The 27,772-nt window shown below is 41.8% G+C and overlaps 2 protein-coding genes across 6 annotated transcripts; both read left to right on the top strand.

The window, feature by feature from the left end:
- Positions 1 to 3,535: 3,535 nt before the first annotated feature.
- On the top strand, positions 3,536 to 11,309 carry c14h1orf53 (chromosome 14 C1orf53 homolog). Of its 2 annotated transcripts, XM_086223389.1 has the most exons (4): positions 3,536 to 3,943; positions 6,224 to 6,325; positions 7,195 to 7,283; positions 7,835 to 11,309. In XM_086223389.1, the coding sequence occupies exons 1-3, from the start codon at positions 3,707 to 3,709 to the stop codon at positions 7,264 to 7,266; spliced, it is 411 nt and encodes a 136-aa protein (XP_086079515.1). In that variant the 5' UTR covers positions 3,536 to 3,706; the 3' UTR covers positions 7,267 to 7,283; positions 7,835 to 11,309. The 2 variants fall into 2 exon arrangements, with proteins under 2 accessions (XP_086079515.1, XP_086079514.1); XM_086223388.1 differs by lacking the exon at positions 7,835 to 11,309 and having other exon boundaries at positions 3,538 to 3,943; positions 7,195 to 7,827.
- A 724-nt stretch (positions 11,310 to 12,033) lies between these two features.
- Positions 12,034 to 26,997, top strand: lhx9 (LIM homeobox 9). 4 transcript variants are annotated; one of them, XM_086223385.1, is made up of 7 exons: positions 12,034 to 12,635; positions 13,632 to 13,780; positions 16,946 to 17,169; positions 18,006 to 18,208; positions 19,147 to 19,502; positions 22,597 to 22,799; positions 23,448 to 25,655. In XM_086223385.1, the coding sequence occupies exons 1-7, from the start codon at positions 12,580 to 12,582 to the stop codon at positions 23,700 to 23,702; spliced, it is 1,446 nt and encodes a 481-aa protein (XP_086079511.1). In that variant the 5' UTR covers positions 12,034 to 12,579; the 3' UTR covers positions 23,703 to 25,655. The 4 variants fall into 4 exon arrangements, with proteins under 4 accessions (XP_086079511.1, XP_086079510.1, XP_086079513.1 ...); XM_086223384.1 differs by having other exon boundaries at positions 12,037 to 12,635; positions 19,144 to 19,502; XM_086223387.1 differs by having other exon boundaries at positions 12,038 to 12,635; positions 16,798 to 17,169; positions 19,144 to 19,502.
- Positions 26,998 to 27,772: the final 775 nt, after the last annotated feature.

The following is a 27,772-nucleotide window of genomic DNA, read 5'->3' as shown; positions in this document are numbered from 1 at the left end:
CGGGTCAGTTTGGCCCCGTTTCCACTGGCCCAAACATGGTACTAACTGTTACCATTTTGCTCCCTGCTTTGCTGGGGTTCCAAGCTAGCCGAGCGGAGACTAAAATGTGCACATAGCAGGGCGCTGATTGGAAAACTTACCCACTTATGTTGCCTACTTCCTATCATCTTGGCCTCGGCGGAATACTCATCCATTGCTTGGTAAAGTCTTTTATACTTTTCTTGGGTGTCCTGTTTCGCCGCTTGAAGCCTTGCCTGTCTGTCGTCCATTGTCGTTGTTGTGTCACACACAAATTATGCCGACGATCTCTCGTCCGGTGAGTCCACCCACGCTGACGTGGTACCCAGTGCTAGTGGAAACGCACCAACCCGACCCGAGCCAAAGTGTGCCAGTCAAAATGTGCCTTTAGATTCAAGCTAGCCCTGGTCTGTTCCATCTGGTTATACCACTTTATACCTCAAGGGGTAGCGGAGGGTCACTGTAGCTTGAGGGAGCAGTGGCTTTATTCCAACATGCCAACTTCATGAGAGCTACACATATCGTCCATCAGCTCCAGAACCGGATAAGAAGATAGATACCCTTCTCTCCTCTGTCTGTGCAGTAGGGACATGAGCCTCACAGACACTGGCTGACTGCTAGTTGCTAGTTAGCTTAGCTCAATGAATGGTAGTGAAAGGGCAGGTTAGCATGCCTCTGTAAAAAAAAATCAAATGCACCTTGATATAAAATTATCTTTACCTGCATTAATATGGAGTAGTCCATAATATATGTTTTGAAATAATTTAGATTTAATATATATACTGTAGCCAGAACTATTTTCCTTGCTTGGGTGCAGCGATTTGACACAGCATTGCATAAATTCCAGCTTAACAAACAAAAAAATGTTTGTTGATGACTAGTAGAGTAATTGCTACAACTTCTCATGGCTGACTTGTACCTTTTACTTGTACTTAGTATATCAGTATTCATTGTGTTAAGAAAAATAGCAATCAGCATCTGATTGCCCACACAGATGAGAGAAAGGTTTTCACTGTAATTTCTTGTTGAGGAAGCATGCCACATAAAAACATTTGCCAAAAAGTTGGCGTGTTCCTTCAAAGAAGAAGGCTTTGACTGCAGGGTTAATAGTTTTACTTCCACTTTAGCTGAAGTACCATAGTTCTAGATCCTAAATCTCCCACTGGTTCAGCTGATCAGACTGCAGTGAACAATAAAAAAACAAAACAAAAAAAAATACTGAAAACTGACATGATGTCATACACGTTATATTATTACATTCGTGTGTATGCTACTTCCAGGAACACTTAACGCTAAAATTTGCACATGAAATAAATACTTGAGTCACCACACAGAGGAGTTACATAAACTCTTAACTTAAAAAGAATTTCTTTCGCGCACACAAAGCGCATAGATAGTCTACTTGCGGCTCTGTATTTCACACATTATTCATAAATCAACTTGCTTCTTAAAGGCAAAATGCACCTTAGAATATGATATTGTCTTGTCTTTGATATCAATATTAGTTTGAATGGGGAAAATTCATATTCTGGGGTTTCTAGCCACAGTTTCTATAAGCCCAGAGATTTTATTTGTCAGAGGACCAACTCCCTAAAGTCACACCTGATGGCAGAATGACTTAATATTGGTGTGATGTAAAGTGTTAATCCTGGTGGAGATTTATGTTTTTGTATGGATGTTGACTCTGCTGTCTGAAATCAATAGAATACTGTGCAGCATAAATTCAGTTTTAGAATGGACTTCACCCCAGGGTTTGCATTTAATCTCATGTTTAAGCAATATTTGTCCTGTGGTAAATTGAAACCAATGTCTTAGATGTATTTCTCTCGGGTCCCCAGAGAGTCTGTCTGGATCAGAGCCAGATTTCTACAGGCTGACTGGAAGGTAATTAAGTGGTAGCAAACTGGGGCATGCTGTTTCAGGTATTCGTACGAAATGATGATGGCAGGGCTGCTGCCACCATAACATGAAAAAACACATGATTGCGTGCACACAGACGTATGTGTACACACACACACACACACACACACACACAAACACATGAGCAAACCCACGCACACGTTAGTAGCAGCGAAACCAGAGAGGCCTCACATTTCAAGGAACTGTAAACAGTCCCAGATTTTGTTCATTTGAGAAAAACGGTCACAAATGACACCACAGCTTCCCATTGTCTTTCAGAAGGACAGGAAATTTATTTTAGACTGCTTTAACACATGACCACGTTCAAGAAATGTCACATTTAAGAAAATATACAACACAAATTCCCAGAAGCCCAGTTGCACAACAGCATTCTGTGGTCCGTTGCATCGTACATTTTTTAATCATATGACTTTTATAACGTTGTTTTGGACGACACCTTGCTCTTTGTGTGTTCACATCGTTCCCACGGCGGACATGTATACAGATTTAAAAAAAAAAAATTTTATACCACTGATGTGTAATTTGTCCGAGGGTAAATCAACCCTCCAATGTCAGTCAAAAGACACTTGTCAGCTCTCATTACCCAGAATCCTCGAGTCGACACATCATCGAGGTGGCTTACAGCGCTGGATAACCTTGAAAGGACTCATTAATGTCTGCTCATCAACCTTGCAGTGCTTCGTCCAAGTCGCCGTATTACTTTAGTATTATGTGAGGGTTTCTTTGTTTGCAGTGCGTTCAAACAAAGTCAAAGCAAAGTGGTTGAAAGTTTTATCAGAGACGTACCTGCGTTATTTACCTCCTCCACATCCATAGATTAATAAAGAAAGTACAACGGTTTTTGATATCAGCCAATAAGGTGGCCACTGTTTATGTGTTAATGTGAAAAGACTTTAAATAATTGGGTTTTTTTGTGATTATTTTTATTGCTACCCTGAACAAAAGGTCCAGTACAGTTTTATTTTTTGAATACTTAAATAAAACTCTATTAGTATTAGAAAACAACTAAACCAAAAACACTGCAAACATAGCGTCGGTTATCAGCCAGATAACTGTTTCATTTCTGTATTAATTTATAGAATTATGAGAAGCTCGGCTAGCTTTACAAAAACAAAACAAAAAAAACAGCCACCAGAAACGACCTTCAATGGAAAAAAATGTTATTTTTTATACCTTTAACCTACTATTTGAGTAAAGAATTAGTAATTTTATTTTCACCAAGGTAACTTTTTAGTATAAAAGTGTGTACTTCTGCCACCTCTGATCAGATGTCCATTTGTAGATTCTACTGGTGGAAATGAGAGGAAAAAATAGTCCTTGGAATTGGGTGGACTGACACTTTTAGGAAAGAAATAATTCAATAATGATGCTGGAAGACCAGGTTTTTCAACTGGCAGTTTCTTTATTTAGCTCTGCATCTCTTTTATCTGGGCTGGTGACATTTAAAACTGCGTTTGTTCAGATTTTTCTTTTGGTTTGAGGAAATATTCTGAGTAAAGGCAGTTAACACGTCCTTACACACCCAGTCAGACCTCAGTTCTGCTCTCAAACAGCAGGGGCGCTGTGTGGACCCTTGAGCTGGTCACATGACGCTGGTGTGACGCAATAAAGCAGGAAGTAGGTTGAACTGTGTAACTGAGAGGAGACAGAAGACAACATGCTGCACAGTGTTGACGTTGTTGTTTTTTTTCTTTTTAGCACAAAGCGAAACGCAATGTTGAAAGTAGAACCTCCGAACTAACAACTTCCCCTGCCACGTGTTCACAGCATGTTTCACCAACATCATCCAACTAAAACATTTATCAGCAGACTGATTCAGGTTCAGTTCAGAAACCGACTTGTAACAATGTCGATATCGAAGTCCTTGGAGGAAAGTTCGAGAAGCAGGTTACAGGTCCGCGAAGAGAGGAAGACCGGAGCCGACCAGAAGGAGCACCGAGCAGGGAGGAGAGAGTTGACCGAGGAGGAGACGACCATCCACAGGATCCACAGAGAAGCCTGTGAGGTAGGACACACCTGTGGGAGTCACCACGACGAGGAAGAATCCCCCGCTGCTCCCACACGTAGGTCGGGATCTTTATATGCAATATAGCCAGTAAAAGTCGTGAAGTATAAGGAGGGTAACATCTACATGATCGCATGCATCGACCAGCTTCAGAAGTAGAGGTGCGCCACAGGGGTGTAGACACATGCACGCCTGTCCTCAACTAAAGCCGCTCTGAACGCGATAACACGTGCATTTTGCCATCAGTGCGGAAAAAATGCAGACATTCAAGTCTTTCTCAAAGCTGCGTGGAAAATATGAATCTCAAAACTGCACTGCCTGAATGGAATCCAAAATCCAAAATATGTAATTTCACGAATAAGATAAATGGAAAAACTGTAGCTGAATATTAGGGGTGCACGGTTTTGCTTAAATCTCTTACTGTTCATTATCATGGCGTATTGGTAAAAAAAAAAAAAAAAAATCTAATATCTGGCATCCATGTCTTGTCTGTAGACCAGCGCTAACCTTGTTGAGTATCACTGTACATCCCAGTGTGACGTATTTAAGTCCTCTTAAACACTAGACTTATCATTTATAAATGGTTTTAAAAGCAAACCCAAACGTCGAACCACCAGAAATCATCTGAAGAAATAATACTTGATTGTCTATAATAGTTTATTGACCGGTTGCTTTGACTCTCAGTATTGTTATTCTTAAGAACGTTTTACCTTCATATTTGATGCCAAATCCTGTAAAAAGTAAATGATGTCGTGCTAAAATATGAATGAATGGACAATTATTTTACTTTTATCTTCCAAAAAAGCCAAGACTTTAACAGTGAACCTGACACTTTCAGCAATGATCAAACTCACCCAGAAACAAGGTGTCTTTAGCACAGTATGCAGCATCCCAACATACACTAGCATCACACTACATGACAGTCCTTTCGCACATGCTTGTATCCATAACAACTAAGCAAATGTCACATCGGAGCTCGTCTTCTGTTCCAGGCCTGACATTTTTAGTCCTAGGTACTTCAATCTTTGAGTGAACCCTCCAACTTCATGGAATTATTCAGTTTATTGGTCACGGTGATGACCCTGGTCGCAACACAAGCGTACCCACCCTTGCTCTTGACAATGACGTGCATGAAAATGATCACCTCTTTGTCAGCAATTCCATCGTCTTCACCAAATTCTAGCTGCTCCTCCATCAAACGCAGCCGGTGAGCTGTGTGCTGGTGACGGCGGTGAATAGGTGCATCTGCGTGCCTGTGGGCTTATCTGGTGTAAATATTGTGCTTCTGAGTGCGGATGAAGTTGAGGCAAGTTGGCCACGACCTGAGGAGAGTGTTAGGGCCTGGGTGGGAAAAGCACAATACAGAGGGGGGCCCTGCTATGCCAGCTTGACTATGTGGTCCTGCAATGCCATGTGAAATGACAGGCTGTGTCACCAAAAGCCCTGGGGCCTTTTTCCCTTTGTGGCCTGTCAAAGCTCACCAACTAGTGGGCTCTCACTTTGAAACAGACTGAGAGATGACATTTTCGAACTTCCTAAGGGATGGCGGCACAGGAGTTCAGTGTTTTTCACTTGCAGAAGGCAGTTGTGTGTTTATGAATTAGGGATTGCACGATATTGGAATTTTTGCTGATATTTTACAGCCGATTTAGCCGATATTTGTCTTATCACCTGTATAAAAACAAGTTTATAGGATTTTTCACATTCATGCATATTGAAAAACAAACGTTAACGTTTTGAATTTGAACATATTTCTTTCTTTCCAAAAACCCATAAATCATATATTCAACACATTCTTTATAAACAACAGATGATAAGTGAAGAGGAGCACTTGAGTAAGATAGTTTTGGATTTAATAAAAAAATATCTGCCGTTACTGATACAAATGCTGATATTTCCCTGCGTCCCTGTCATGAATGGCTGGTCATAGAAAGATGGTGTCAGAAATGTTTTATTAAACCACTCAAAAGTAAGTAAAATCGCCATCAGTTGATTCATCCTAGCAAATTGTCAGCAGCTGAGTTGCACACAAAAAGGACATCGGTAATTAATGACTAATATAAAAGATTAAACCCTCGCATCTGTTTTTAGTGTGAAGGGGTCATCAGTCCCCTCTTCTCCTTGACCCCAAACAATCTGTTGATCCACGTATATGTGTTCAGTTGTCTTCTTGCCTTTGAGTGTATATACTGTATACTGGTTATGTATGCAGGGGTCATACACCAGCATACGTGTTTGTATGTTGCACTAATTAAATAATAATATCTTCATTCTGTTCAGGCAAAGAAGCAGATGTATGTTGACCCTTCCAGTGGGTACAAGGTGTTCACAGAGTATACCCACCTTCAGAGAGGGAAATGCTGTGGCAGCGCGTGCAGACATGTGAGCTCTCTGGTTACATTGTTTTCGCTTCACTTTAATTGTTCCATACCGTTCGTCTCTGTACTTTTTTCCGATCCAGACATTGATTAGAGGTCATTTGTGAATATCAACGTTGCCGGTGTCTTTGCATGTAGTAGGGAGGAGAAATGGAACGTTAGCTGTCCGTGGTGCTGAAAAGGATCGATCAATTCAAGCGCATGACCCTTCATCAAAATACAACAACAAGATGCAACATATCTACTTTGAATCGTTTGACTTTACATTCCATATGCAGCAAATATTCCAAAACATGCTGGATTTTCTATCGTGTGTGTGTGTGTGTGTGTGTGAGTGAGAGAGAGAGAGGGTGTGTCGTACCAGATTTGGCTGCTGCCGCAGGCTCGTGTTGCCCTCGTGAACAAATTTAAACAACAATGTAGCTGTGAATATTCAATTCTGAATTCTGCCTTTTCAGCCTGCAAGTAGAGGACGATAATGAACAACACATTTCAGACACAACTAATTTCATCCAAACCCATGTTTCAGTTTTTGCGATATCCTGCTGATGAACGGACAACTCGTAGCTGTGCACACGCTCTTCCCCTCTTCAGGTTTGGCGTAAGCTTCTGCCAAAACTGCCTTTTTAAATGGACTGTAAAAGGAAGGAGGATGGCTCTCCTGATTATCTTAACCTCCAAATGTGATGTCCAGCTCTTCCCTTAAGTCTGTACCGTCTCCGTCTCGTCCTTTCGCCCTCTGTTTTGTGCTTTGCTCTTGTGTTTTGGCTTGTTCGCTCCCGCTCCCGTCACGTCTTGTCCTCTGTGTGACTTCACGTTTTACTCCACATGCAGCCGTTTAACACAGTTTAATTATTTCATTCTCTCCTGCAGTGTCCATATGGCCAAGTCAACGTGAAGGACCCGGCCATGAAGAAGCAGTGGAATTCTCTGTTTTATGTTTAGGTCAAGCATGCTAAAAGGTAATCTGTAAGAGACTGGAGCCCACCATACGTCGCTGTCTCTAGTTGGACTATTTTGAGAGCCAGTCTTTTTTCAGCAGTGTACTGAATGATGAAATGCGGGTAGTGTCTGTGCAATAAATCACAACTATTCTGAGGATTATTTTCATTCTCACAAGACAGAGAAGGCGGAGAAAGGATTTGTTCTCTAGAAACCCATGTAAAATAGTATTTTATCACATTTTTGATACATTTCCTTGAATATCCAATGAAATACAGTGAACTTAATTTTTTTTGGTACGTGATATTTTGTGTTATTCCTCAGATGTATTAACAAGGGTTGTGGGAGTATAGAAATGAGAACTGAAAGTGCATTTTAGATGTTTGCCCTCCAGATAAAGGGCATATAAGAGAAAGTAACTACAGATAGAAGCTCCTGCTCTTTCTCTTTGCATCACTTATTATTTTCTCTCCCAAATGTATGACTCCATGAATATTAGCATCATTTACACTCCACAAGTGCTCGACTGAACTCTCTACCTTTGACTGAAATGCTGTGTTGTTAAAAATAGGCAAGGGCCAAGGGTCAGCCCTCACACTCAGCTGCCCTGCTTTTATACCACTTGATGGAATCAGGCTGTTAACAAACACGCCATGGACATCAACAGCAGCCCCACTGGACTCGCAGCTCAGCCTCCTGGCAACACTTGGCTCCGGCACAGCTCCCTGCGGCTGCTCTCCTGAGCTGCAGCCTAATGAACTCCAGGGCCTCTCTCATCCCAGCCCTGCAATAGATCAGCCCATGTTTAAGAGCATGCATAGGCAGGCTTACTCTGTCAGAACACCCTGTGGCTCCTAATAGGCCAATATAGAATAAAGGTTTCACTAAACACTGCACTTTGTAGCCCACAGTAATAGTACTAGGTGAGGTCAAGAGCTAGCGCTGCACTACCTGTGCTTGCAGGAGATGAGGAAAGATGCACGCCTTGATTTGTTGGTGCATGTGGGCAGGCAGTGATGCTTCAGGCGCTGCTCTGAACATGTCACACACGCTTGCCTGTTTCCGCCTGACTGGGCAAACAGCGTCAGGATGAGAGGATTTGTCTGCCGTGGAATTCTGTTGTAGCCGCCTACTGGCACGGCCACAATTTTCCTCGGCAGGTGGGTCCCACAGGCAAGTGCTTAGTGATCGGAGCAAAGCCCTGTGAGCGTCTACAAGGAGATTCGTGATCCCAACAGTGCTGAGGAGGACAGGTTCGTGGGGACGCGTCGTCAGGCTGGATGAGAGGCAAATTTATTTGGTGTTATTCTAAACCGAGGCAGCGGAGCGTGCGGCAGCAACATTCCTACAGTGGGACCGTGAAGGTGTCACACTCATCAAGTAGGCTACCTGGCCCCGCTTGGCCGCCGCCACTCTGTGGGTTTTGCCTGGGGACTTGTCTGTCACATTAGAGTAGAGGCATTGCCATTCAGGGCCTCGATGGTCCTGCAGCCTGACCATGAAATAGGCCAACTTTCATGTCTGCCTCGTCCTTCCACGCCTTGCCAGTCCATTGATGGCACAGTTTTTTTGTTTTTTTTTTTAAATCATGTTCAAGCTGAGCAGTTGGTGACAGAGACACAAGCAGCAGCAGCCTGCTCCTTCCTCCACAACCAGACCAGTCACCACCACCTCCATCAGATTCTGTCTTCCTATTTAATGTCCTAAAATAAGGAATTGACTTTAATTAATTGTAGATAAATGAATGCTTTTGACAAGTTAAGGATGTCGATTGAAGAAGTGTTCAGTTCCTTTTTTTTGAATCACATTAAAATACCCAGATAAAATACTATTTAGTCTTTAGTCTCCATTCAAAATTCGAAATAAGTAAAATTAGACAAAGTTAGCTCTTCAAGTTTACTTAACAGATATCGTTTGTCACTGATTAACTTGCGGATTATTTTCACAATTGATCAAATAATTTTTCTGCCCATAAAATGTAAAAAAAAAAAAAAAATTGGAAAATTCTTTAAAAAAAGTGACGTGTTGATTGAAATTGCTTCTTTTGTTCACTCGGTTGTCCCAAATCCAATGACCCTTCATTTATCAAAACAACAACAACAACAAAAAACATCAGCACTTCCCAAGATTTGAGTCTACAACATTTTTGCTTGGGAGAGACCGAAACCATTTATCAGTAATTAAAATTGGCAATTAATTTGATCGTATAATCATTTGTCATAAATCCCGTATCATAAGTAAACACGTACTTTATGCATTAAGTTTGTGTATTCCTGTGTTTAGGAGTGTTCATCTGGAACCTAATCTGACCCCTAAAAGTTATGTTAAAACGGTTTGTGACCCATTTGTGCTGGTTTAATTGTTTACGTTGACGTTGGCGTTATGCTTGACATTGAACATTTGGAATAGATTAGACCGTCCAGTTTCAACCACGGTCGTCTCACCAGGGTAACGTCACTTGACAAAACTTCACAGTCTTCGCCGTAACGCCCTGCCAAGTTCTTAAGGCGTTTCTGACCAAATCTGAGAACGACCCGGTTCACCCAGTAGGAGGAGAACATCAGAAGTGTTAAAAAAACAATAATTGTTGCCTCCAGTGGCGTTTTCCTTGGCTCATGCTATATTTGTGCATTATGCTACTGACAGGCTGACAAACAGCAGTGAAAACATTACCTCTTTGGCAGAGGTAATTAATGCATTTATTTTATTTTATCCAATTCCAGCACGATGATGAAAAATGCGGAAATGTTAAAAGTTTTATTGCTCAGTATGCAAATCTACACGAGCAGAGAGAGTGGAACAAAAGCCAAGCAGACATGTGAGGTGTTTATTTCAGGCATTTTGGACTGAACATCTCTGACCTTCAGCTGAAGCATATGCTGCACTGAAGCGGTGTGGCAGCTATGTACCATGTGCCTTTCTGCAGGACGATGGAATTAGCCGCAGAGAAAAAGAGAGCTGTCCAGTTTGGAGCGGTGACCAGACAGGCTCTAGTCACAACCAGTTGACAGGCCAAGCAGCCCCCCCCCCCCCATCTCCCTCCAACATACACACACACACACACACACACACTCCATCTCAAACAGGCACAGCAGCCCTGCGGCCAGTGGCTCCAACCACAGTCAGTTACAGTGTCTCCATCTCTGTTGGCCAGACCAGCCAGAAACTGACACACAGGGTTGGCGGGGGGAAAAAACTTGAGTGTCAGTCTTATGATGGCTGAAAGGAACATCAGTCACAGCGATTGGCTGGGCACTGCTTTATGTGTTTGAGTGCGTGCACGTGTCCGTGCGTGCACGTGTGTCTTGATATTCAAGCAGCATTTGAGCAGCCCCTACATCAACGTCTGGTCGTTCTACACAGACAATGTCAGCTCGCCTCGGGGCAGCAGCCTCCACAGTGGTCATATGGACAACCAGATCCCTGTGGTAGAATTAGTGATAAAAAACACACATGGACGCTGAATGACAGTCAGGCCATCAGATTCCTTTGGACAGACCGGGCTGCAAATAGCACAGAGGAGCAGTTTCTCCCTTGCACCGCAACTGGTGGTCAGGCTCACGCCAGGCCAAGTGGTGGCAGCCAGATGAGGCCTGATAAAAGGAGAGTCAGGGGTGTCACAGATACCCAAGTATCCCAGAGGCGCTTTGTTTATTTGCCTCTTTCATAGCTGGAGTTCTTGTCTGCATTTACAAGGCGTAATGCATCATATTTTTTAGTGCTGTAAACCTCTGAAATACATCAGTCACTCCTGTCTCTCTATCCTGCTTGAGTGGTTGAAGCAGGAGGAAAGAACCTGTTTGACAACCTGACACCGTATACAAGCATCACCTAAACCGGCGTGGCTCCCCAGAAAAGCTGCTTTGTTATATATCGCTAAAGAACATCAATCTATCATGTTACCATGTCCTTTTTAGTGTGGCCAGATCTGGACTAATACGTGCACCATTCCCCAGGAGGATACCCTTGTCCCCAGAGGAGACGGAGGGGGTGTGTGAGGAGGTGGCGGTGTGCTGTTGAAGCTGTTCTGGAGGCAAGGAGGGGAGGCAGGCAGCAGTTGGTGTGCAGAGAGTAGAGGCTCAGGCTAGCTAGTTAAGAGCTTCCCTCTCCTATCCTCCATCTGCCAGGGACTGGGGTTGTGATTTGAGCTCCAGCAGAGCAGAGCAGGGAGGAGATCGAAGGAGGGGTGGAGGGAGGAAGGGGTGGTGGTGGTGGTGGTGGTGGTGGTGGTGGTGGTGGTGAGAGGTAGGGGGTGAAGGGAGGGAGAGGGGGATGTGGCTGGAAGAGACAGAAAGTGGAAGATGCAGGGAGTTGGAGAAGGCGAGGGGGGTGACTTGGAGAGAGAAAATAAGGGTGGGAATGAAAAACAGGATTCATGGGGATTGAGATGCCTGAAAAATCAATTTATAGGTGTAAGACAGTTTAGCTAGTGTAAGATATTTTAATTCCTGGTATCACCAATGAAAAAAATAGCAATTTGGATACATCGCTGCTGAGTATTTTTCATGTGTCCTTCCTCCAATAATTATGAAGCCATGTCAAGTGTGTTTGTAAATATTTCCAGGATGTCTCACCATCATCCTCCCACCCAGCCAGGCTCATGTGACTGGGGTACATGTGACTGGGATACAGCTTTACAGTGCTTCACTCCTCCCTCTGTTCCTCCTCCTCCTCCTCCTCTTCAACAACCCCCCCCCCCCCCGTCTCTCCCCACTCCTCTCCTTCATTCTGTCAGTGTTTAGCCTGTGGTTCCCTGCACCAGTGGATCCTGGGAGAGCCTCCCTGCCTCCTTCCTCGCCTCCTTTTCTGGCCATGCTTTGGGAGTGACTGAGAGCTCCCTCTGCATGACTGAGTGTCACTTGAGGTGACCCAGAAATGATAACGCCAGATGAACCCTGGATGTGTGGTATAATAACCACCATGCCCTACAGCAGAGAGGAGCCAGGCAGGCGGGCGGGCAGGTTGGTGCTGCATCTGCGGTTGCATCGCTGAACCAAAGCATGCTGCGGAGCCTCTGTGTGTATCATGCTGGCATGGTGGTACACAGTGAAATGGATCTCAGTGCCGTTGCATTATTGATGAGATACATTGTGATGTCAAACCAGGCAGAAGGAGCAAAGCAAAATGACTGTTAGCAGTGACTGTTTGCAGCATGGCACATGATCATTTATGCAAGCAGTACAGAGGTGTAATTAAATGTCGCCCATTGCTCTCAGCCACACTGACTGAATCCTAGTCACTTGTCAACTGGAATCACTGCATCTCAGTGTGTTGTCCTCCAGTGTGATCCTGTCTCCTGGATGACCTCCCCGTGTCATGTTAACAGGTCAATCCAGGTGGATGCCCAAGTGGATGGCCTTCATATTTATCAGGTGAATAATGAGCCAACACTCCTAAGAAATACATTTAGTGCGAGGTAATATTGTTTCATTTGGTTAAACTATCCTCAAAACAAGAACAACCAGGAAGCTAAAAGCATTCATCAGTGGTGAAATTTTCATTATTTCTCTTTATTCTTTTGATGTTCCAATATGAGTGGAAACAAGATTGGACTCCATGCTGCTTTGTATTTATAATCTAGATTCTCCAGGTGAGGAAGAGAAATAATTGTCATGAAAAAAAAAATCATCTAAAAAAAAAACCCCGTTAGAATTCTGCTCTAAAAAAATTCTATAGGTAAACAGTGTGGATGATAAGCATCATTTAATTATATTTACCTTATTGTGTATGTTATGGTTACTCCCCCATTTTTGGACCCATGTCTACAATATGTAATTTACCTAAATTATTCAAATATTTGTTTAAATAATTGTATGATTTGTTTTTGCCAGTCCAGTTTCTTCTCTTTTTTTTTTTTTTTTTGCAGGCCTGTGTTTGCTCCCAATCTTCCTCATTTTGAAAGACATAAGCAACACACACACACACACACTCACACACACCTCTGCTCGCCAACCTGCAATTAAAGCTGTAATAGCCGTTACATCTTCTTTTTACCATATGATCTAACGTGTAGGATCATTTTGTCGTCAAGATTTTTAAGCTTAATAAGTGAAAATGGCGGTTTCTCTGTCGTTTGCAGCCAAAATCTTAATCTACAATCTGAATTCTTAATTGTAACAGCGAAAAAACACCAAATTTTTCTTGAATACTGTTAAATTTCGCATATTTGTTTGCCATATATGGCGACTATAATTGTTTTTTTTTCCATTTGTTTTGGTTTTTTATTCCTCCAGATGATCAGCTCCACGTTGAGCAGGCCATTGGCTCCTCGCTCCCAGTTTTCTGTGCATTTGTAAGCGGTGTGGTGTGTCTCCTGCATGCCAGAGGAATATTTAAATGTCCTGTGTTTTAATTGACGCTCGAACTAGAAGTGGAGCTCAGAAGCGAGGAACAGCCCCCATCTACCGGCAGCGTCTCCTCTGTCTGTCTCCTCTGTGCGCTGCTGCAGCTCAGTCCGGAGCGCCTCCGCCTGCCTGCACGCTTGCACAGGGATCCCACTCATCCAGCACAGCCTCAGGTAAGAGCCTCTCTGTAGATTAGGTCTTTCTTTGGAAGAAAAAACAAAAAAAAGGCTCATTAATAAGAAAAGAAGGGTCTTGTGGAGAAATGCGCGACTGTTGTGGTTCCTGGTAAATACCGTGACAGGGTTATGAGAAGGATGGTAAACTCACGATTCTTCTGCTTTGTCTTTATTTGCGGATTTCGTAAAGATTTCTTTTTAACCCAGAATAATATTTTAATCCTATAAATAGATATTTACGACTTGCATTGAAGTCTTTTAAAGTTCTGAGAACGATGCAAAGGGAAATATGAAATGACGCATTTCCTAAAATACAACATTTTTGGATTTGGTAGCTGAAATATAAAAGTTTATTTTTATATGACAAATCCGTGGTCCACTGGTCGAGTTTAGACTCTACACGTCACTGTGATGAATTTATTTATGCTGTCTTTCTTTTTATGGCGTCAGTGTGCTAAACGGAGTAAAATGCTACTTTCAAATAAAAAGCCACTTTAAATTTATAATTTTGAACAAACGAGATGCTTAATTGGTAAAAAAAAAAATTCTCTCTCACCAAAATCCCCCGGATTATTATTATTTTTTAAAATTCATTAAAACCGGTTATGACGTTGAATAGAGGGGGGGGGGGAACAATGTTACGCAAAATTAAGATCAAAACATTTCTGATATCTCCAATTCAAGCATAAATCAGGAAAACCTTGCAACTCTGTGACTGGGAAATCATAACAGAGAGCGAATAAATCCTATTTATTTGGCAGGTAATATCCCAATTAGCTGCAAAGAAAAGGGAACGAAACACACACAGAAAAACGACAACAAAAAGCCATTATACCCTCAGCCCCTTGGTGCTCACTGACACATTGTTAAATCCTCTTCAGTCAAATGAAATGTTACTGCTGCAGGCAACGGGTCAAAACAATTCTCTGTATCTACATTAACACTATGATAGATGTCTTCTTATATAGTCTAGGCCTAATATGCGTAGTCTTAATCTCTAGTTGTTGTTTGTTTTGTTTTGTGTTTTTTTAAAACATTTTCGGCAGCCAGATTAAATATCACACATAGCTGATCATTCGTCTCAGGGAGTCTCTTTCTTTGTCCAGGTGAAATGAATTCCCTGTGTCCTTTTTTGGAGGTGGGGGTGGGGGTGGGGGGGGTCTGTGTTCAGCGCTGTCTGGCTGGTGCTGGGACTCTGACAGAGCGCAAATTAACGTTATACTTTGCGGAACAGCTGCAGGTCCGGTCCGGCCAGGAGGGTTCAAGCCTCGCTTTATAGCGTTGCTATCAAGGGACCTCCAATTAAAGGCAACACAACTTCAGGGTGGGGAGGGTGGAGGGGAGGATGCACATGATAATGTCTTGAGATGAAGCATCCACACCTGCCCCCACCACTACCACCACTAACACCTCCGAGTCTGAGTAAAACTATTAATGGGACAGTCGAGTGTGTTTTTATGGCTAAAACAGAATTCAGTCATCGAGCTTGTAGTGACTCGCAATCCATATTAGAGACATGAAGGAAGGCCTGTGTGCCAGGAGACAGAACCTGAGCTGTTCATTTAAAAAACAAAACAAACCATCAAGTCTTCCTGTTTATTCAAATTGCGTCACATAGTTTTCACACCTTCTAACTTAGTCGCTCGTGATGATATTATGTCAGCATTAAATGAAAAACGTTTCTTGGAAAAAAAAAATGCAATAACCGGTGATGGCCACTACTTTTGAGTTCTTACATCGCTTCTTGTTGCAAAAATGAAATCATGAAATGAATTCGTCCGGAAAATAAACAAGGCCCCGGTCTGTGCTGGGGAGAGAGAAATTAGAAAGAAAGAAAGGAATAGTTCCTGTTCGAGGGGACGACAATTGATGTCGCACTGAAAACCCTGTCGTGTAAGAAGATGCTTCATCGTTTTATCAGAATAAGCCCATAATATGTAAAAGCCCCCCCCCCCCCCCACAACACACACACACACAAAGTGTTTGGGGGTAAAAAAATTTTTTTTTATTTTTAACCAAAATCTCATTCATTTGTGTTTTTAAAAAATTCTCTCATAATGTTTAATGTGTCTCCGCCTTCTAGCCTATCACTGATCACTGCCCCGCCCCACACACACACACACACACACACACACACACACACACACGCACACACACACACAGACACGCACACACGCACGCACACACACGCACACACACGCACGCACGCACCAAACTAGTTGCTGGTCATGTAATTTCACAATAAAACTCAGGATCAGTGGAAATCTTTTTCTGTTGTTGCAAATATTTCTTTTTTATATACTTACTATTTGTTTAAATCCATGAAATCATTTAAACCTGAACGAGTCCCCTTCACTACATGACTTATATGGCCACTCTCCTGCATCCTGTCCGGGAAATTGGGGAGTAAAAGTAATGAAAATGTCAATCCCATAAAGTCCTTGGCGCAGGCTGAATGGAGAATTTTTGAGGGGAGAGTGACAGTTCTTTGTTGGTGAATAGAAAACAGTGGCGATGGAGAGAGAGGGGGGGGTGAGAAGGAGAGAGACTGAGTGAGTGAGGAGAGAGAGAGCGAGAGAGAGAGAGAAGGGGAACTCCTCCTACCAAATTATTCAGACTGGGCAGGCTTTGCTCTCTTCACAAATAGGACACGGTTCTCAAATCCAGGCAGTCCCAACCTGACCTCCAAGCACCAAGGATCCCTGACTGGGAGATCGGGAGAGAGAGAGAGAGAGAAGCGAAAAGAAACAAAAAAAACAACAACTTTGTGCCATTATTATTATTAATTTTTTTTTTTGGCCAGTGTTGACACTGAAGCCCCCTCCCCTCCCCTCCCCTCCTCTATCCCTCCACTTCCTCACGGGTTTGTCGCATCATTTGGACTATATGTTTTTTCTGGAGGAGAGACATTCCCGGAAAGAAGGAAAAAGCTGGTGCACCACCATCACTCCTCCTGTCACACCCATGTTGTAGTTTTTTTCTTCTTTTTTTCTTTTTTTTTCCCTTTCTTCCAGTTGCCTTTGCACTCTGGCGAGGAGGTGATCTGAACCTTTGGGGTTGTGTTGTTGTTTGTGTGGTGGTGGTGGTGTGTGTGTGCGTGTGTGTGTGTGCGCGCGCGCGTGTGTGTGTGTGTGTGTGTGTTTGTGCGCGCGCCTCTCTCAGAGCCTCAGAGCCCAGTTGGATGCGCTGAGAGAGCAGTTCAGTATATGGAAGTTGTGGGCTGCAAGACAGAGGCAGGCAGTTGCACGTTGCGTCCAGGACCGGGAGCCATGCTTTTCCACGGGATCTCCGGGGATCACATCCAAGGAATCATGGAGGAGATGGAACGAAGGTCGAAAACGGAGTCGCGCTTGGCGAAGGGGATGCAGCTGAACGGGAGAGAGTCGGTAAGAGGCTGCTTGAATTTCATGTTTTTTTTCTCTCTCCTTTCTTTTCTTTTCTTGCGTAAAGCTCCACTAAGCACCGTGGAGGGGTTTTTAGGGGCTGGGCGACCAGACATCCTGCTACTTCCTTTTGTTCAGTTTAAAAAAAACAAAACACGTTTTACTGGAGGTATTTCTCCAGATTATATCCCAGGTGGATATAATCCGTTTCAAATTAATTCAATATGCTCAATTAGCAGCCAAAAATAATTGGTAAAAGCCAACTGTCCAGAACCTGTTTGACCCTTGACATCAAAACATACACATTTGAGTTGTGTTGTTTTGTCCTCTGACAAATAATTTAGCAAATAACCAAAAACATATCAAGCTATGGCTGTGATAGCTAATTAATATTTTCGCCCATGTTTTGGTATTCAGACACAGTTTTTAATTATTCTGCTGACCAAAAACGATTGATTTAATTTTTTTTTTGTATTGATCCATGAAAAAAAAATACAAATAAAACTATATGCCTAAATGAAGTTTGCAGTGAAGGCTTCAATCTCCCTCTTAGAGAGAATTCCTTTTACAAAAGCCTTGTAATCCTGGATGTGCCCCCCCCCCCCCCCCCCTTTGCTGGGCCTGCTGTCACACCGAGGCTGCTGCAGCCACCGAATAACATTGAGTTTAAAATTTAAAGGCCTCGTTGTTGCTTTGAATATTAAAAAAATGAGTCAAAGAAAATGTTGTTTTATTCTTGTCGCTTATTACTTTGATATTTCTACGTTTATTTTGCACGGTATTTCATGGTGTTTAGACATTTATTACTAGCCACCGTTTCCTCTCCGTCTCTGACCCAGACGATGCCTTCCATGAGCCCGGAGAAGCCTGCACTCTGCGCCGGCTGCGGCGGCAAGATTTCGGATAGATACTACCTCCTGGCCGTGGACAAGCAGTGGCACCTGCGCTGTCTCAAATGCTGTGAATGTAAACTCGCGCTGGAATCGGAGCTAACGTGTTTTGCTAAAGATGGAAGTATCTATTGCAAAGAGGATTACTACAGGTAAGAAAAATGAAGGTTTTCAATCACGCGTTTTACGTCACAGCCGAGAATGTGAGTGTGTGTGTGTGTGTGTGTGTGTGTGTCCCTTAGCGTGTCACGTGCACGTGCTCGCACGTGAACGCGTGGCCTATTTCTGTTGCAATTAGAGGAAAATAATATATATTCTTGTAGTACTGATAGTTTAACGTTCTTTTGTGTGTCTGTGTGTGCGTGCTTGCGTGCGTGTGTGTATGTGTGTGAAATATTCTGGAGTTAGAACCGAATCAACAGGCGGTGGCCGTTCAGATTTAATTATTGTGACTTCTGACCCAATTAGGCCTCAATCTTTTCCGAATGAAATATTACAGTCTGTCTGAGAAACCGTCTCCCAAGGGCCCTGCTAATGTTAAATATATCACAATACCATTTTTATTTATTCGTGTTAGGTTCAGATATAATCTCTGATTGACGTGTGTTCCTCTGTATTATAAACAAAAAACAACACCGTATACTTTAATGATGTTTTTCCGTCCCTCAGTGACCCAGCATGCACCAGTTAAGAAAACTAAAAACGCTGCCTTGGGTCAGGTGTGGTACCTAATTGTAAAGGTTCTTTTTGGATATGAGCAATGCCCCAAAATGTCACGTTTTAATGTTTAAAATGAAAGAAATGTGTCAGGCCTACCAGCCGAACCAAGGCAACAAGCAAATACAGACGTGATACAGACTGAACTTCATTTGATTAGAAATGCGTTACACAAAACAAACGATGTCTCAATAATCCCCGAATTCTGCTCCTCGTTTAAAGGGGCCATGAATAATAAAGCGTGTCACTGAAACGCGCGACAAAGGCAAACGTGACAGCGTCATAATAAAGCTGGTGGTGGAGTCCGCCACCGTTGTGTTTGTCCTCCCCTCGGTCTCTATGAGGTGTTTTGACTATGTGTCTGTTCCAGAAGGTTCTCCGTGCAGAGGTGCGCGCGCTGCCACCTCGGGATATCGGCCTCTGAGATGGTGATGCGGGCGCGAGACTCCGTCTACCACCTGAGCTGCTTCACTTGCACCACCTGCAACAAGACGCTGACCACCGGCGACCACTTCGGCATGAAGGACAGCCTGGTCTATTGTCGGCTCCACTTCGAGACGCTGGTGCAGGGACCGGACTACCACCCGCAGCTTAACTTCGCCGAGCTGGCAGCCAAGGGCGGCGGCCTCAGTCTGCCCTACTTTAACGGCACCGGGACGGCGCAGAAGGGGAGGCCGCGTAAGAGGAAGAGCCCGGCCATGGGGATAGATATACCCAGCTACAACACAGGTGAGAGGGAGGCCTCACCTCTCTGCTGCCTACAAACACACATACACGCTTCATGTGAGCAACGCACGCCTGCCAAGGAGGACTAATAGCGCAGATTTAGAGTGAAACTGTGCGCTTCAATAATATATGCGCATAACAATGTGACGGTGAGACCTACAGCAACACACCCACCGAAGTATCTATCCAGAGCTGTGAAATTAAAGGAATATTTAAGGAAACATGAAATAATATCTGAAGAAGACCTCGTGCATGTGGAAGACTGAGTCGCCCTCGCTGATCAATGAGCTCCTGCTGGACAGGTTTGTTGGGAGACTCAAAAATGGCTCTAAAATTTTGTTAATTAAAAAAAAATGTTAATTTTTAAAACCCAACAGCTTAAAATATATATGCCATGAAAGGATAGGAAACTCCTTTTTTTTTCAAAAAGGCCCAATTAATTAAAAAACAAACAAACAAACTTGGCTTCTGTTTCAGCCAGATGTAGAATCTAGATCTTCAGATTCTGAAATGGTCGAGCTGCTGCTCCACGTTCCGCGATTGAAAGCTGTCCTGGTGGATGTGTGAGTGCAGCTGGGCGCTGTCGGTGTCCAACTGCGCCTGCAGCCGCGAACAAAATCGATCCGCAGCTTCCGGTCCACGCGACTTTTACGCACCGTTTTTGTGAAAATGATCGAAATCTGACGGTAAACCTGCACGTCGACTTACATCAATGAGACGTATTTGGGTCAGAATAAATCTAGGTGTGTGTGTGTGGGGGGGGGGGGGGGGGTTAATGAGGCTTTTGATTGTTACATGAAATTTAAAAAAGAAAATTAAAAATGAGGCCAAATTAGAATATTGTCTTTGACTTGTGCCAGCGAGAGAAAGACAACACCGTCTCCACGAAGTCCCACTGTTAATAGATTTCATCTCCGATCTGAATCGCACCGCCCTGCCGCGTCCCAATTTTTGTTGCTTTCTGCGAATTAGTGTGCGCTTGACAGGTTTGTCATTGTGCGCTAAATTTCCTGTGTTCCTGATGAATAGGGAGGAATAAGGGTAATCTGCGCGTTAATTGTTCTTCGTTAATTGGAAGTGACGTTGGAATCCCTGGCCTCCTGCGCGCCGGTCAACACAGTTCTCAGGGACACAGCAGCGCCGTGCAGAGGGGGCCTGCTGTGGGGAGAGGCAGCGCTGCAGTCAGCCTCTCCGGCTGAAAGGGCTCCGGGTTTGTTATCCCTAAACACAATCCCATTATTCCATTATGCAAATCCACCAAATTCTCATGGATGCCTTTGTTAGTTAAATTGTAGTCGTGTGATTGTTATCATTATTATTTTTTGTAAACAGGACAATATGTCAAACCATCAAAGCATTATGCTGCTGAAAAATGTACAAAAGAAAAATCCAGCTATGATTGAAAAAGTGTAAAATACAATGAGATAATGTCCTCCTGATCTCATTAGAAGCACAGAAACAGCAGAACCCCCCAGTGGGATTAGTATATTTTCATTTGTGGTGTTTAAATACGTGAAATTAATAGGATTATTCTCTCCTCTAACATAAGCTTTAATATAACCTCTAGTATTTTTTTTAGAGAGGTCATAACTGTGTGATAAATTTGTGACCCCCCCCCCCCAAAAAAAAATCAAAATTAGGCAAAAAAACAACAACTGCATATTAATATTTGAATGACAAAATCAAGAGAAGAAGAAGATGGATTTAGTCGTGGAGCAGCTGTAAGAGTCGGTCTTGATCTCTCCACTTTTGCAGAGTATTCATTTCTTCTTCTTCTGTATGAATGTAATGCTGCACTTTTCAGGTTAATGTGTATCGCTCTGCAGATCATTCCTGACAAATATGATGAGGTTTTGTTCAAGGTTTCGTTTCGTCTTTAGTGAACACGTTTAAACTGCTTTTCAACAGGGAACTCTGTGGGTCTTCTGTGTATTCCACACCACTCAGTAAAGTTGGGTCTTCTTTGGATATAGAGACCCCTAGTGGGTAATATCTAGTGAAACATAGCCCAGTGAAAAGTGCAAAAGAAGAACATAGATTGTCATAGTGATGGTGTGTGTGTGTGTGTGTGTGTGTGTATCTGTGTGTGTGTGTGTGTGTGTGTGTGCGCGTGTCAGAACACGTCTCACATGACCAAATAAATCATTACTGTCATAACATTGATAAGAAGAGTAAAATCTGTACCTCCTTTATTTCGATGGATTTTTAAATATTCCACCACGGAATATTTCATGTATGGGAATGTGTTTCTGACAATTTGATGGGATTATTTTGTTTATTCAAACGGCATCTCTGTTCCAACAAGGAATCGGTGGAACCTACTCCGTCATTTTGGGAAAAAAAAAAACTTCCTTTGTATTCACAGTCCGCTCAGTTGCTCATTGAACTTTGACTTTGCTTATTTAAATTTGTTTAAGGTTTTTGCTGTGGTAACAGTAAAAAACAAAATCACGCATAAGTCACATTTATGAAGCAATATAGTGCTTCTTTTTTCTTTTTTTTTTTAAAGCAGTGAAACGTACCCTGCCAGCACTGTTTATCCCTGTATGAGTTTAACTTAGTGGATGTGTTTTCACATCACCATTTTTTTAATAAGCTGGTGACAAATGAGACCCATTAGGCCTCTTAGACGTTGCAGACACCAGCAGAAATATTAAGTCCCTGTGTATCTTTTAAATATTTGCTTTGTTTGAAATCTATGAGCACAATTTCTGTTCATAAATTCAAAAACAACACAACTTTCATATCCGTTTTTTTGGGCTGATTCACATTTTGTCGTTGCATAATTCTCACGCAATCTCATATATTTTACCACAACGTATATGAATGCAGACAAAACACAATTATATAATGAAAACTGCCGTGGATTCCCTGTGCAAAAATCTTTCTGATGTGGAACCGGACCAGAAATCGAGTGTCACAGCAGCGTCCTGGTTCGACGGGATCTTGATACCCGAGTTTTCGTGTCACAAAAATCCTGGAGTTGAAAAGCAGATACATCTAAAAAGCCATTATTTTGACGTAAATTAAAGAAAAATGACTGTTGGAGATTGTTTGCAGCGAATGCTCAACCCCGTTCTACTCTCTGCTCTCTCAGGCTGTAATGAGAACGACACTGACCACTTGGACCGGGACCAGCAGGCCTACCCGCCAACACAGAAGACCAAACGCATGCGGACCTCCTTCAAGCACCATCAGCTGCGGACAATGAAATCCTACTTTGCCATCAACCACAATCCAGACGCCAAGGACTTAAAGCAGCTGGCCCAAAAAACGGGTCTGACTAAGAGAGTTCTACAGGTAAGCAGAGAGCCATTCTTACTGATCTAATCACCCCCATATCTATGTCTGCAACCCCCACCCCACCCCCACCCCCCTCCTCCATGTCCCTCTCATTTCACACCTGAATCATCACTGACGCCATCTTTTCTTTTCGTTTGTTTGATTGGTCCATTTAGTCATTAGATGTATAATCAGGGTTTTTCCTTTTTTTAATTTGAAAATTTTGTAGATTTTTAAATGTTGTTTTTGGGTTAGAAAGTGGTTCCTGAGCATAGAAAGCTAAGTGTAAAACTAGATCATATTATGTCAAAGGAGAGTGCACATGTCCTTGTTATCTGTGGAATGGAGGGGGAAAAAAAAACAACCTCACAGATAAAAAAAAATTTAAAAGAATATGATTCTTTTTAATTGCTATTAAATTCCACACTCTTGTGGATTAGGAGCTAAGTGGTTCATTGTTATCTGCCCCTTCAGATCAAAATCATGTCTGAAAATTGCTTTATAAATATTTATAGACGTAAGGCAAAGGGCAACTTGATACAGTAATCGCTGTAATAACATGCAATGTAAACGTCTGTATTTTTATAGATGATTTAACTCTTTCTTTTTAAAAATTAATCGTACATAAACATAAAAAGTAAAAGACACACTGGGATTGGTTTGCAGGTTTGGTTCCAAAACGCAAGAGCCAAATTCAGAAGGAACGTTTTACGACAGGAGAATGGAGGTGTTGATAAGGCTGATGGCACCTCACTCCCTCCACCCTCATCCGACAGTGGGGCCCTGACCCCCCCCTCCAGCGCGGCCACACTAACAGACCTGACAAACCCCTCTATCACTGTAGTGACCTCCGTCACCTCTAGTTTGGACAGCCATGATTCGGGGAGTCCTTCACAAACTACCTTGACAAACCTTTTCTAACAAGCTATCTCGAGCAGACTGATTTTTTTTTATTTGATCTGATTTTTATTTGCTTTTGTTTTTTTTTATTTTTAATTTTTAAATTTTTTTTAAAATTTTTTCCTCCCCTCGATTTACATTTTATTTTTTTAAGTGACACCTTTAAATCAACCAGAGACAGCTCCTTGGAACAGAAAGTGCTGTACTGTGTACACAAACAAGAACAACAAGAGCAAAGAACAGCAGCGCCGAGGTTAAAACACAAGGAAAATCATTTTAATGTGTAGCATCTGAAACCACATGGCAGCCGTGTCTGTAGTTGTCTTACAGTGTGCTGAGGTTCACTTTGGACCGGACATTTTGAAATCATTCGGAGGAAAAAAAAAAATTGTCGCAGATTTCACAATTCACTGGGGGAAAAAAAAAAAAACCCACCAACAACAACAACCTAAAGCTTGTTTGAAAAATTTTGTTCCTTGATTTGTACATTTGTATCTAATTATGACAAAACAAACCCTTCCTAATTTAAGGTTAATTGGTAAATTTAAAAAATAATTTTTGCCCTTAGAATCCTGTATATGTATGCACTGTGTTCGCACTATCCAATTTAAATCTTTTATTTTTTTCTGCTTTGGAATAATTTGGGAAATAAACTTGTCGAATGTTCTGTATATGGGTAACTCCAGAAAACAGGCTTTAATTCTCTCCGAATGTTTCAGTCTTTTAAAGACTGAGTTGGATGGAATCAGACATTGGTTGTTAAAACATGTGAATTGGATTTCCTCTGCACCTATTCACTGCAGGAAGAAACCATAGCATACTTTTTGTTCTGTCTTGATTCGAAACTGTGATAAAGAGAAAGAAGCAAAAAGAAAGAAAGAATCCCCACAATCTGTATAACTGTTCAACATGGAATGCAGTCAGAAGAAGCAGAAATCAGCGAGACAAATTCAGATTGGAGAGCAGATTATGGGCACTGTTGTAACCAATTGTTTTCATGACTGAGCACTTTTATTCAGATTTGTTGGCCTCGTAGATTAACTGTAGTTTAACGGATCCTAGTTAACACATCCATAAATCCACAGATAAACTCAATTGCACAGTGACAACATACTGCCCAGTGAAAAGTGCATTATTGTTTTATCATGTTGCTCAGGGTATCGATGTGATTTTTTTAAAAGGGAAAAAAGGGAGTAGGGATGAGAAAATTAAGTGGTTGCGACGTTGCAGACTAGATTTATGGAGCTGACATGAACATTCAAATGACCTCAGATATAGGCGGAGTTGAAAGAGGCAGCCAGTGGAAATCGTTGTCCATGTGTTCTCCTGTTTTGGCCATATTTCTCCTTTTCTTTGACGACACTTGCCACCGATCAGACCAAAAATCAACAAACAAACAACAAAAAAAAAAACCCACATTTCTTCTGGCTGAAGGTTTAGAGATAAACGAAGGCGAGAGCAAATCTTCAATGGAGTTGATACATTTCATTGTGAGCGTCACAATTTGTTCTATTGTAGAACAAAGTGGTACTCTAGATCTACTTCATGAAGTAGATGCCTAACTCAGTTCTACTATGTGCCTTATGCGATAACTTGGGAGAAAGTTTGTGAAATTCAGGATATATGTGTTCTTTGTTAACTGATTCACACCCTTTTGACGCCTCACTAGTTTTGTACTGTTTTGCATCTTATTTTCGAAGATCTTTTTATGGTGTATCCTGTTAAAAAGGGGGCAGCGATGTCATAGAAAGCATTTGTGCACTCTTTCAGATATAGTTGGGTAATCCAAGAACCTTATATATTGATCTTCGTGTTAATAGTTGAGTACAGTAAGTGTTCTATCAAGATTGTCCATGTTTCCCTGTTTCTTGATAAAGATGGTGTATAGAAACTATTTCCCCTTAAATATTTATGGACCAAACGGTTGTTATATATCTTATTAAATTTGTGTGAATAAAAATACTTTGCTTTAAATGGCTTTTATTTTTCATTGCACTTGCCATTTTTTGTGTTCCTTCTTGAATACAATTTTTGTTTTTCACATCAACAAATAAGAAAGCATTTGGTTATTAATGAGCAATTCCTCATTTTTGCCTCCATTTTTAATTTCTATTTCCTATTTTATGATGTTTATGGTTTTTGACGTAATGCCCCATGGATTTGCATCTAAACCCTGCAGTCAAAAATATGAAGTTGCTTTTTAATGCATGAACATGGCTTTAAAATTTAAAATAAAGGAATGCTTCAAAGCATATATTGATATATATCTATATATTTATGTCTAGCATATTGATAAAACTAAAATGAAGTAAGAGTAATTGCAGACCCCATAAAGCCAGGTTGCTCTGTAGTTAATATATTCTTACTCTATCATTTCTTTCAGGGAGAACAAATCTTGGGGCATTACAGCCATACATCCCGACGTTTGAAAATTCCCTAAAGTATTAACAGAAGGGGAAAACTTTGATGGGAATTCCTCACCATTGAAGACAAAGACTATATTAGGATAAGATGATAGCATATTGAGAACAAATAAACAACAGAAAACCTGTTTTAGTTGCAAATGTACGACAGATGAATTTTTTTTCTAAACCAAACTTTGCCCTGAATGTTTGAATCCATCAGCGGAGGAGACCCCACGATGTATATTTATGATATCCATGTGAAAAAAAAAAAAAGATTGTCTGTATTGGAATGGCACATGCACACGAGTGATAATAAAATGTATTGTAATATAGTAAAAGACAAAAACCTCAGAAAGACGCAGGGTGTAATTAACAGACAGCAAGCATCCAACAGTGGGACACAGAGACAGTATGGCTGCTACTGGTATGAACACACACATTCCATCTTTCTCCCACTGCCTTGCGCCTATGTAAGTAGAGTATATACATCCCCACAATTACACACACACATACACAAATGCACATACAGACACACACTGCTGCCCCCGTGCACCTCGCCCAAGAATCAGCTTGCTAAATAGAAGTTTTCTTTTGTCACAAGTGTCATTTCGTAAACACATGGCCTCCTTGAAACTCGGCAGCAGGATGCCCATCAAATATGATGAGTGTATGAAGAGGACTGCAGAGCTGGAGCTTTGCCATCTGGCTGTACCGAGGGAAGGAAGTGTGGAAAAAAACAAAACAAAACAAACAACAACAAAACAAAGCAGATAAAGAAGAGATTCTCATTTTGCATGCGCCTCATCATCTTGTTAACATCTTCCTTGAGATGTATATTATTTCCTTTGATTCATTGTATGATTCATTGTCAGCTGCAAAATAAAGCCTATGAAAATGATGTCCCTGACAGCCATATAGTACCCGACACTGGAGAGGACATGGGTGGTATTGCTTTGAGAATATTTGGTCTTGACATTCATCTCACTGTTGCACTAAAAAGATTTTCACTGGTTTATTAGTTCACTACTGTTAATGAAAATAATTGCCCTAACATCTGGCCACACACGCACACACACACACACACACACGCACACACACACACACACACACACACACACACAAGATTCATCTAAGATTTGGACTGTATATGTTATGGCTGCACAATTTTGAATAATGATCTAATTGTGATTATTTTGACTGGTACTGCAATCAGGATGTGATTTGCATTATTAGAGGGAATGTTTATATCTACGTCATTATTCTCATTTTTTTTAAAAACAATTTTTTATGCAATCTTTATCAAAGAAAGAGGTGTCAGCGGGATATCTGACACAGAATTAGCCTTTAACGAATATTGCACCTCCCTGTGATTTGAAAATGAATTGTGCAGCCTTAATTTATGCCATATAACAATTCTGTTTTATTTCGTCCAAACAGTATGCTGCATTACTATCCAAAGTAATGAAAACAACATGTTATTGGCCGATGTGATTTGAATATCTTACATATGTAGCAAAATGGATGGACCATGTAAGCCTCAGACTGTGATACAAGCAGCTACATGATTTCTTCATGTCCAGTGGAGATGAAGGGAAGTGAGAGGGAATATGGCGTATGCGCTCCAGACTTAGCTCCCTTTTGCATACGAGGCAGTGTGCCGTTCTTAGTATGAACACTGTGTAAAGA

The sequence above is a fragment of the Aulostomus chinensis genome, chromosome 14 (genome assembly GCF_037954235.1).
Source record: "Aulostomus chinensis isolate RoL2024-O1b breed Wild chromosome 14, RoL_Achi_v1.0, whole genome shotgun sequence".
NCBI lineage: Eukaryota > Metazoa > Chordata > Actinopteri > Syngnathiformes > Aulostomidae > Aulostomus > Aulostomus chinensis.
The sequence above is the reverse complement of the archived record's forward strand: the minus strand, read 5'-3'. Positions and strand labels throughout refer to the sequence as shown.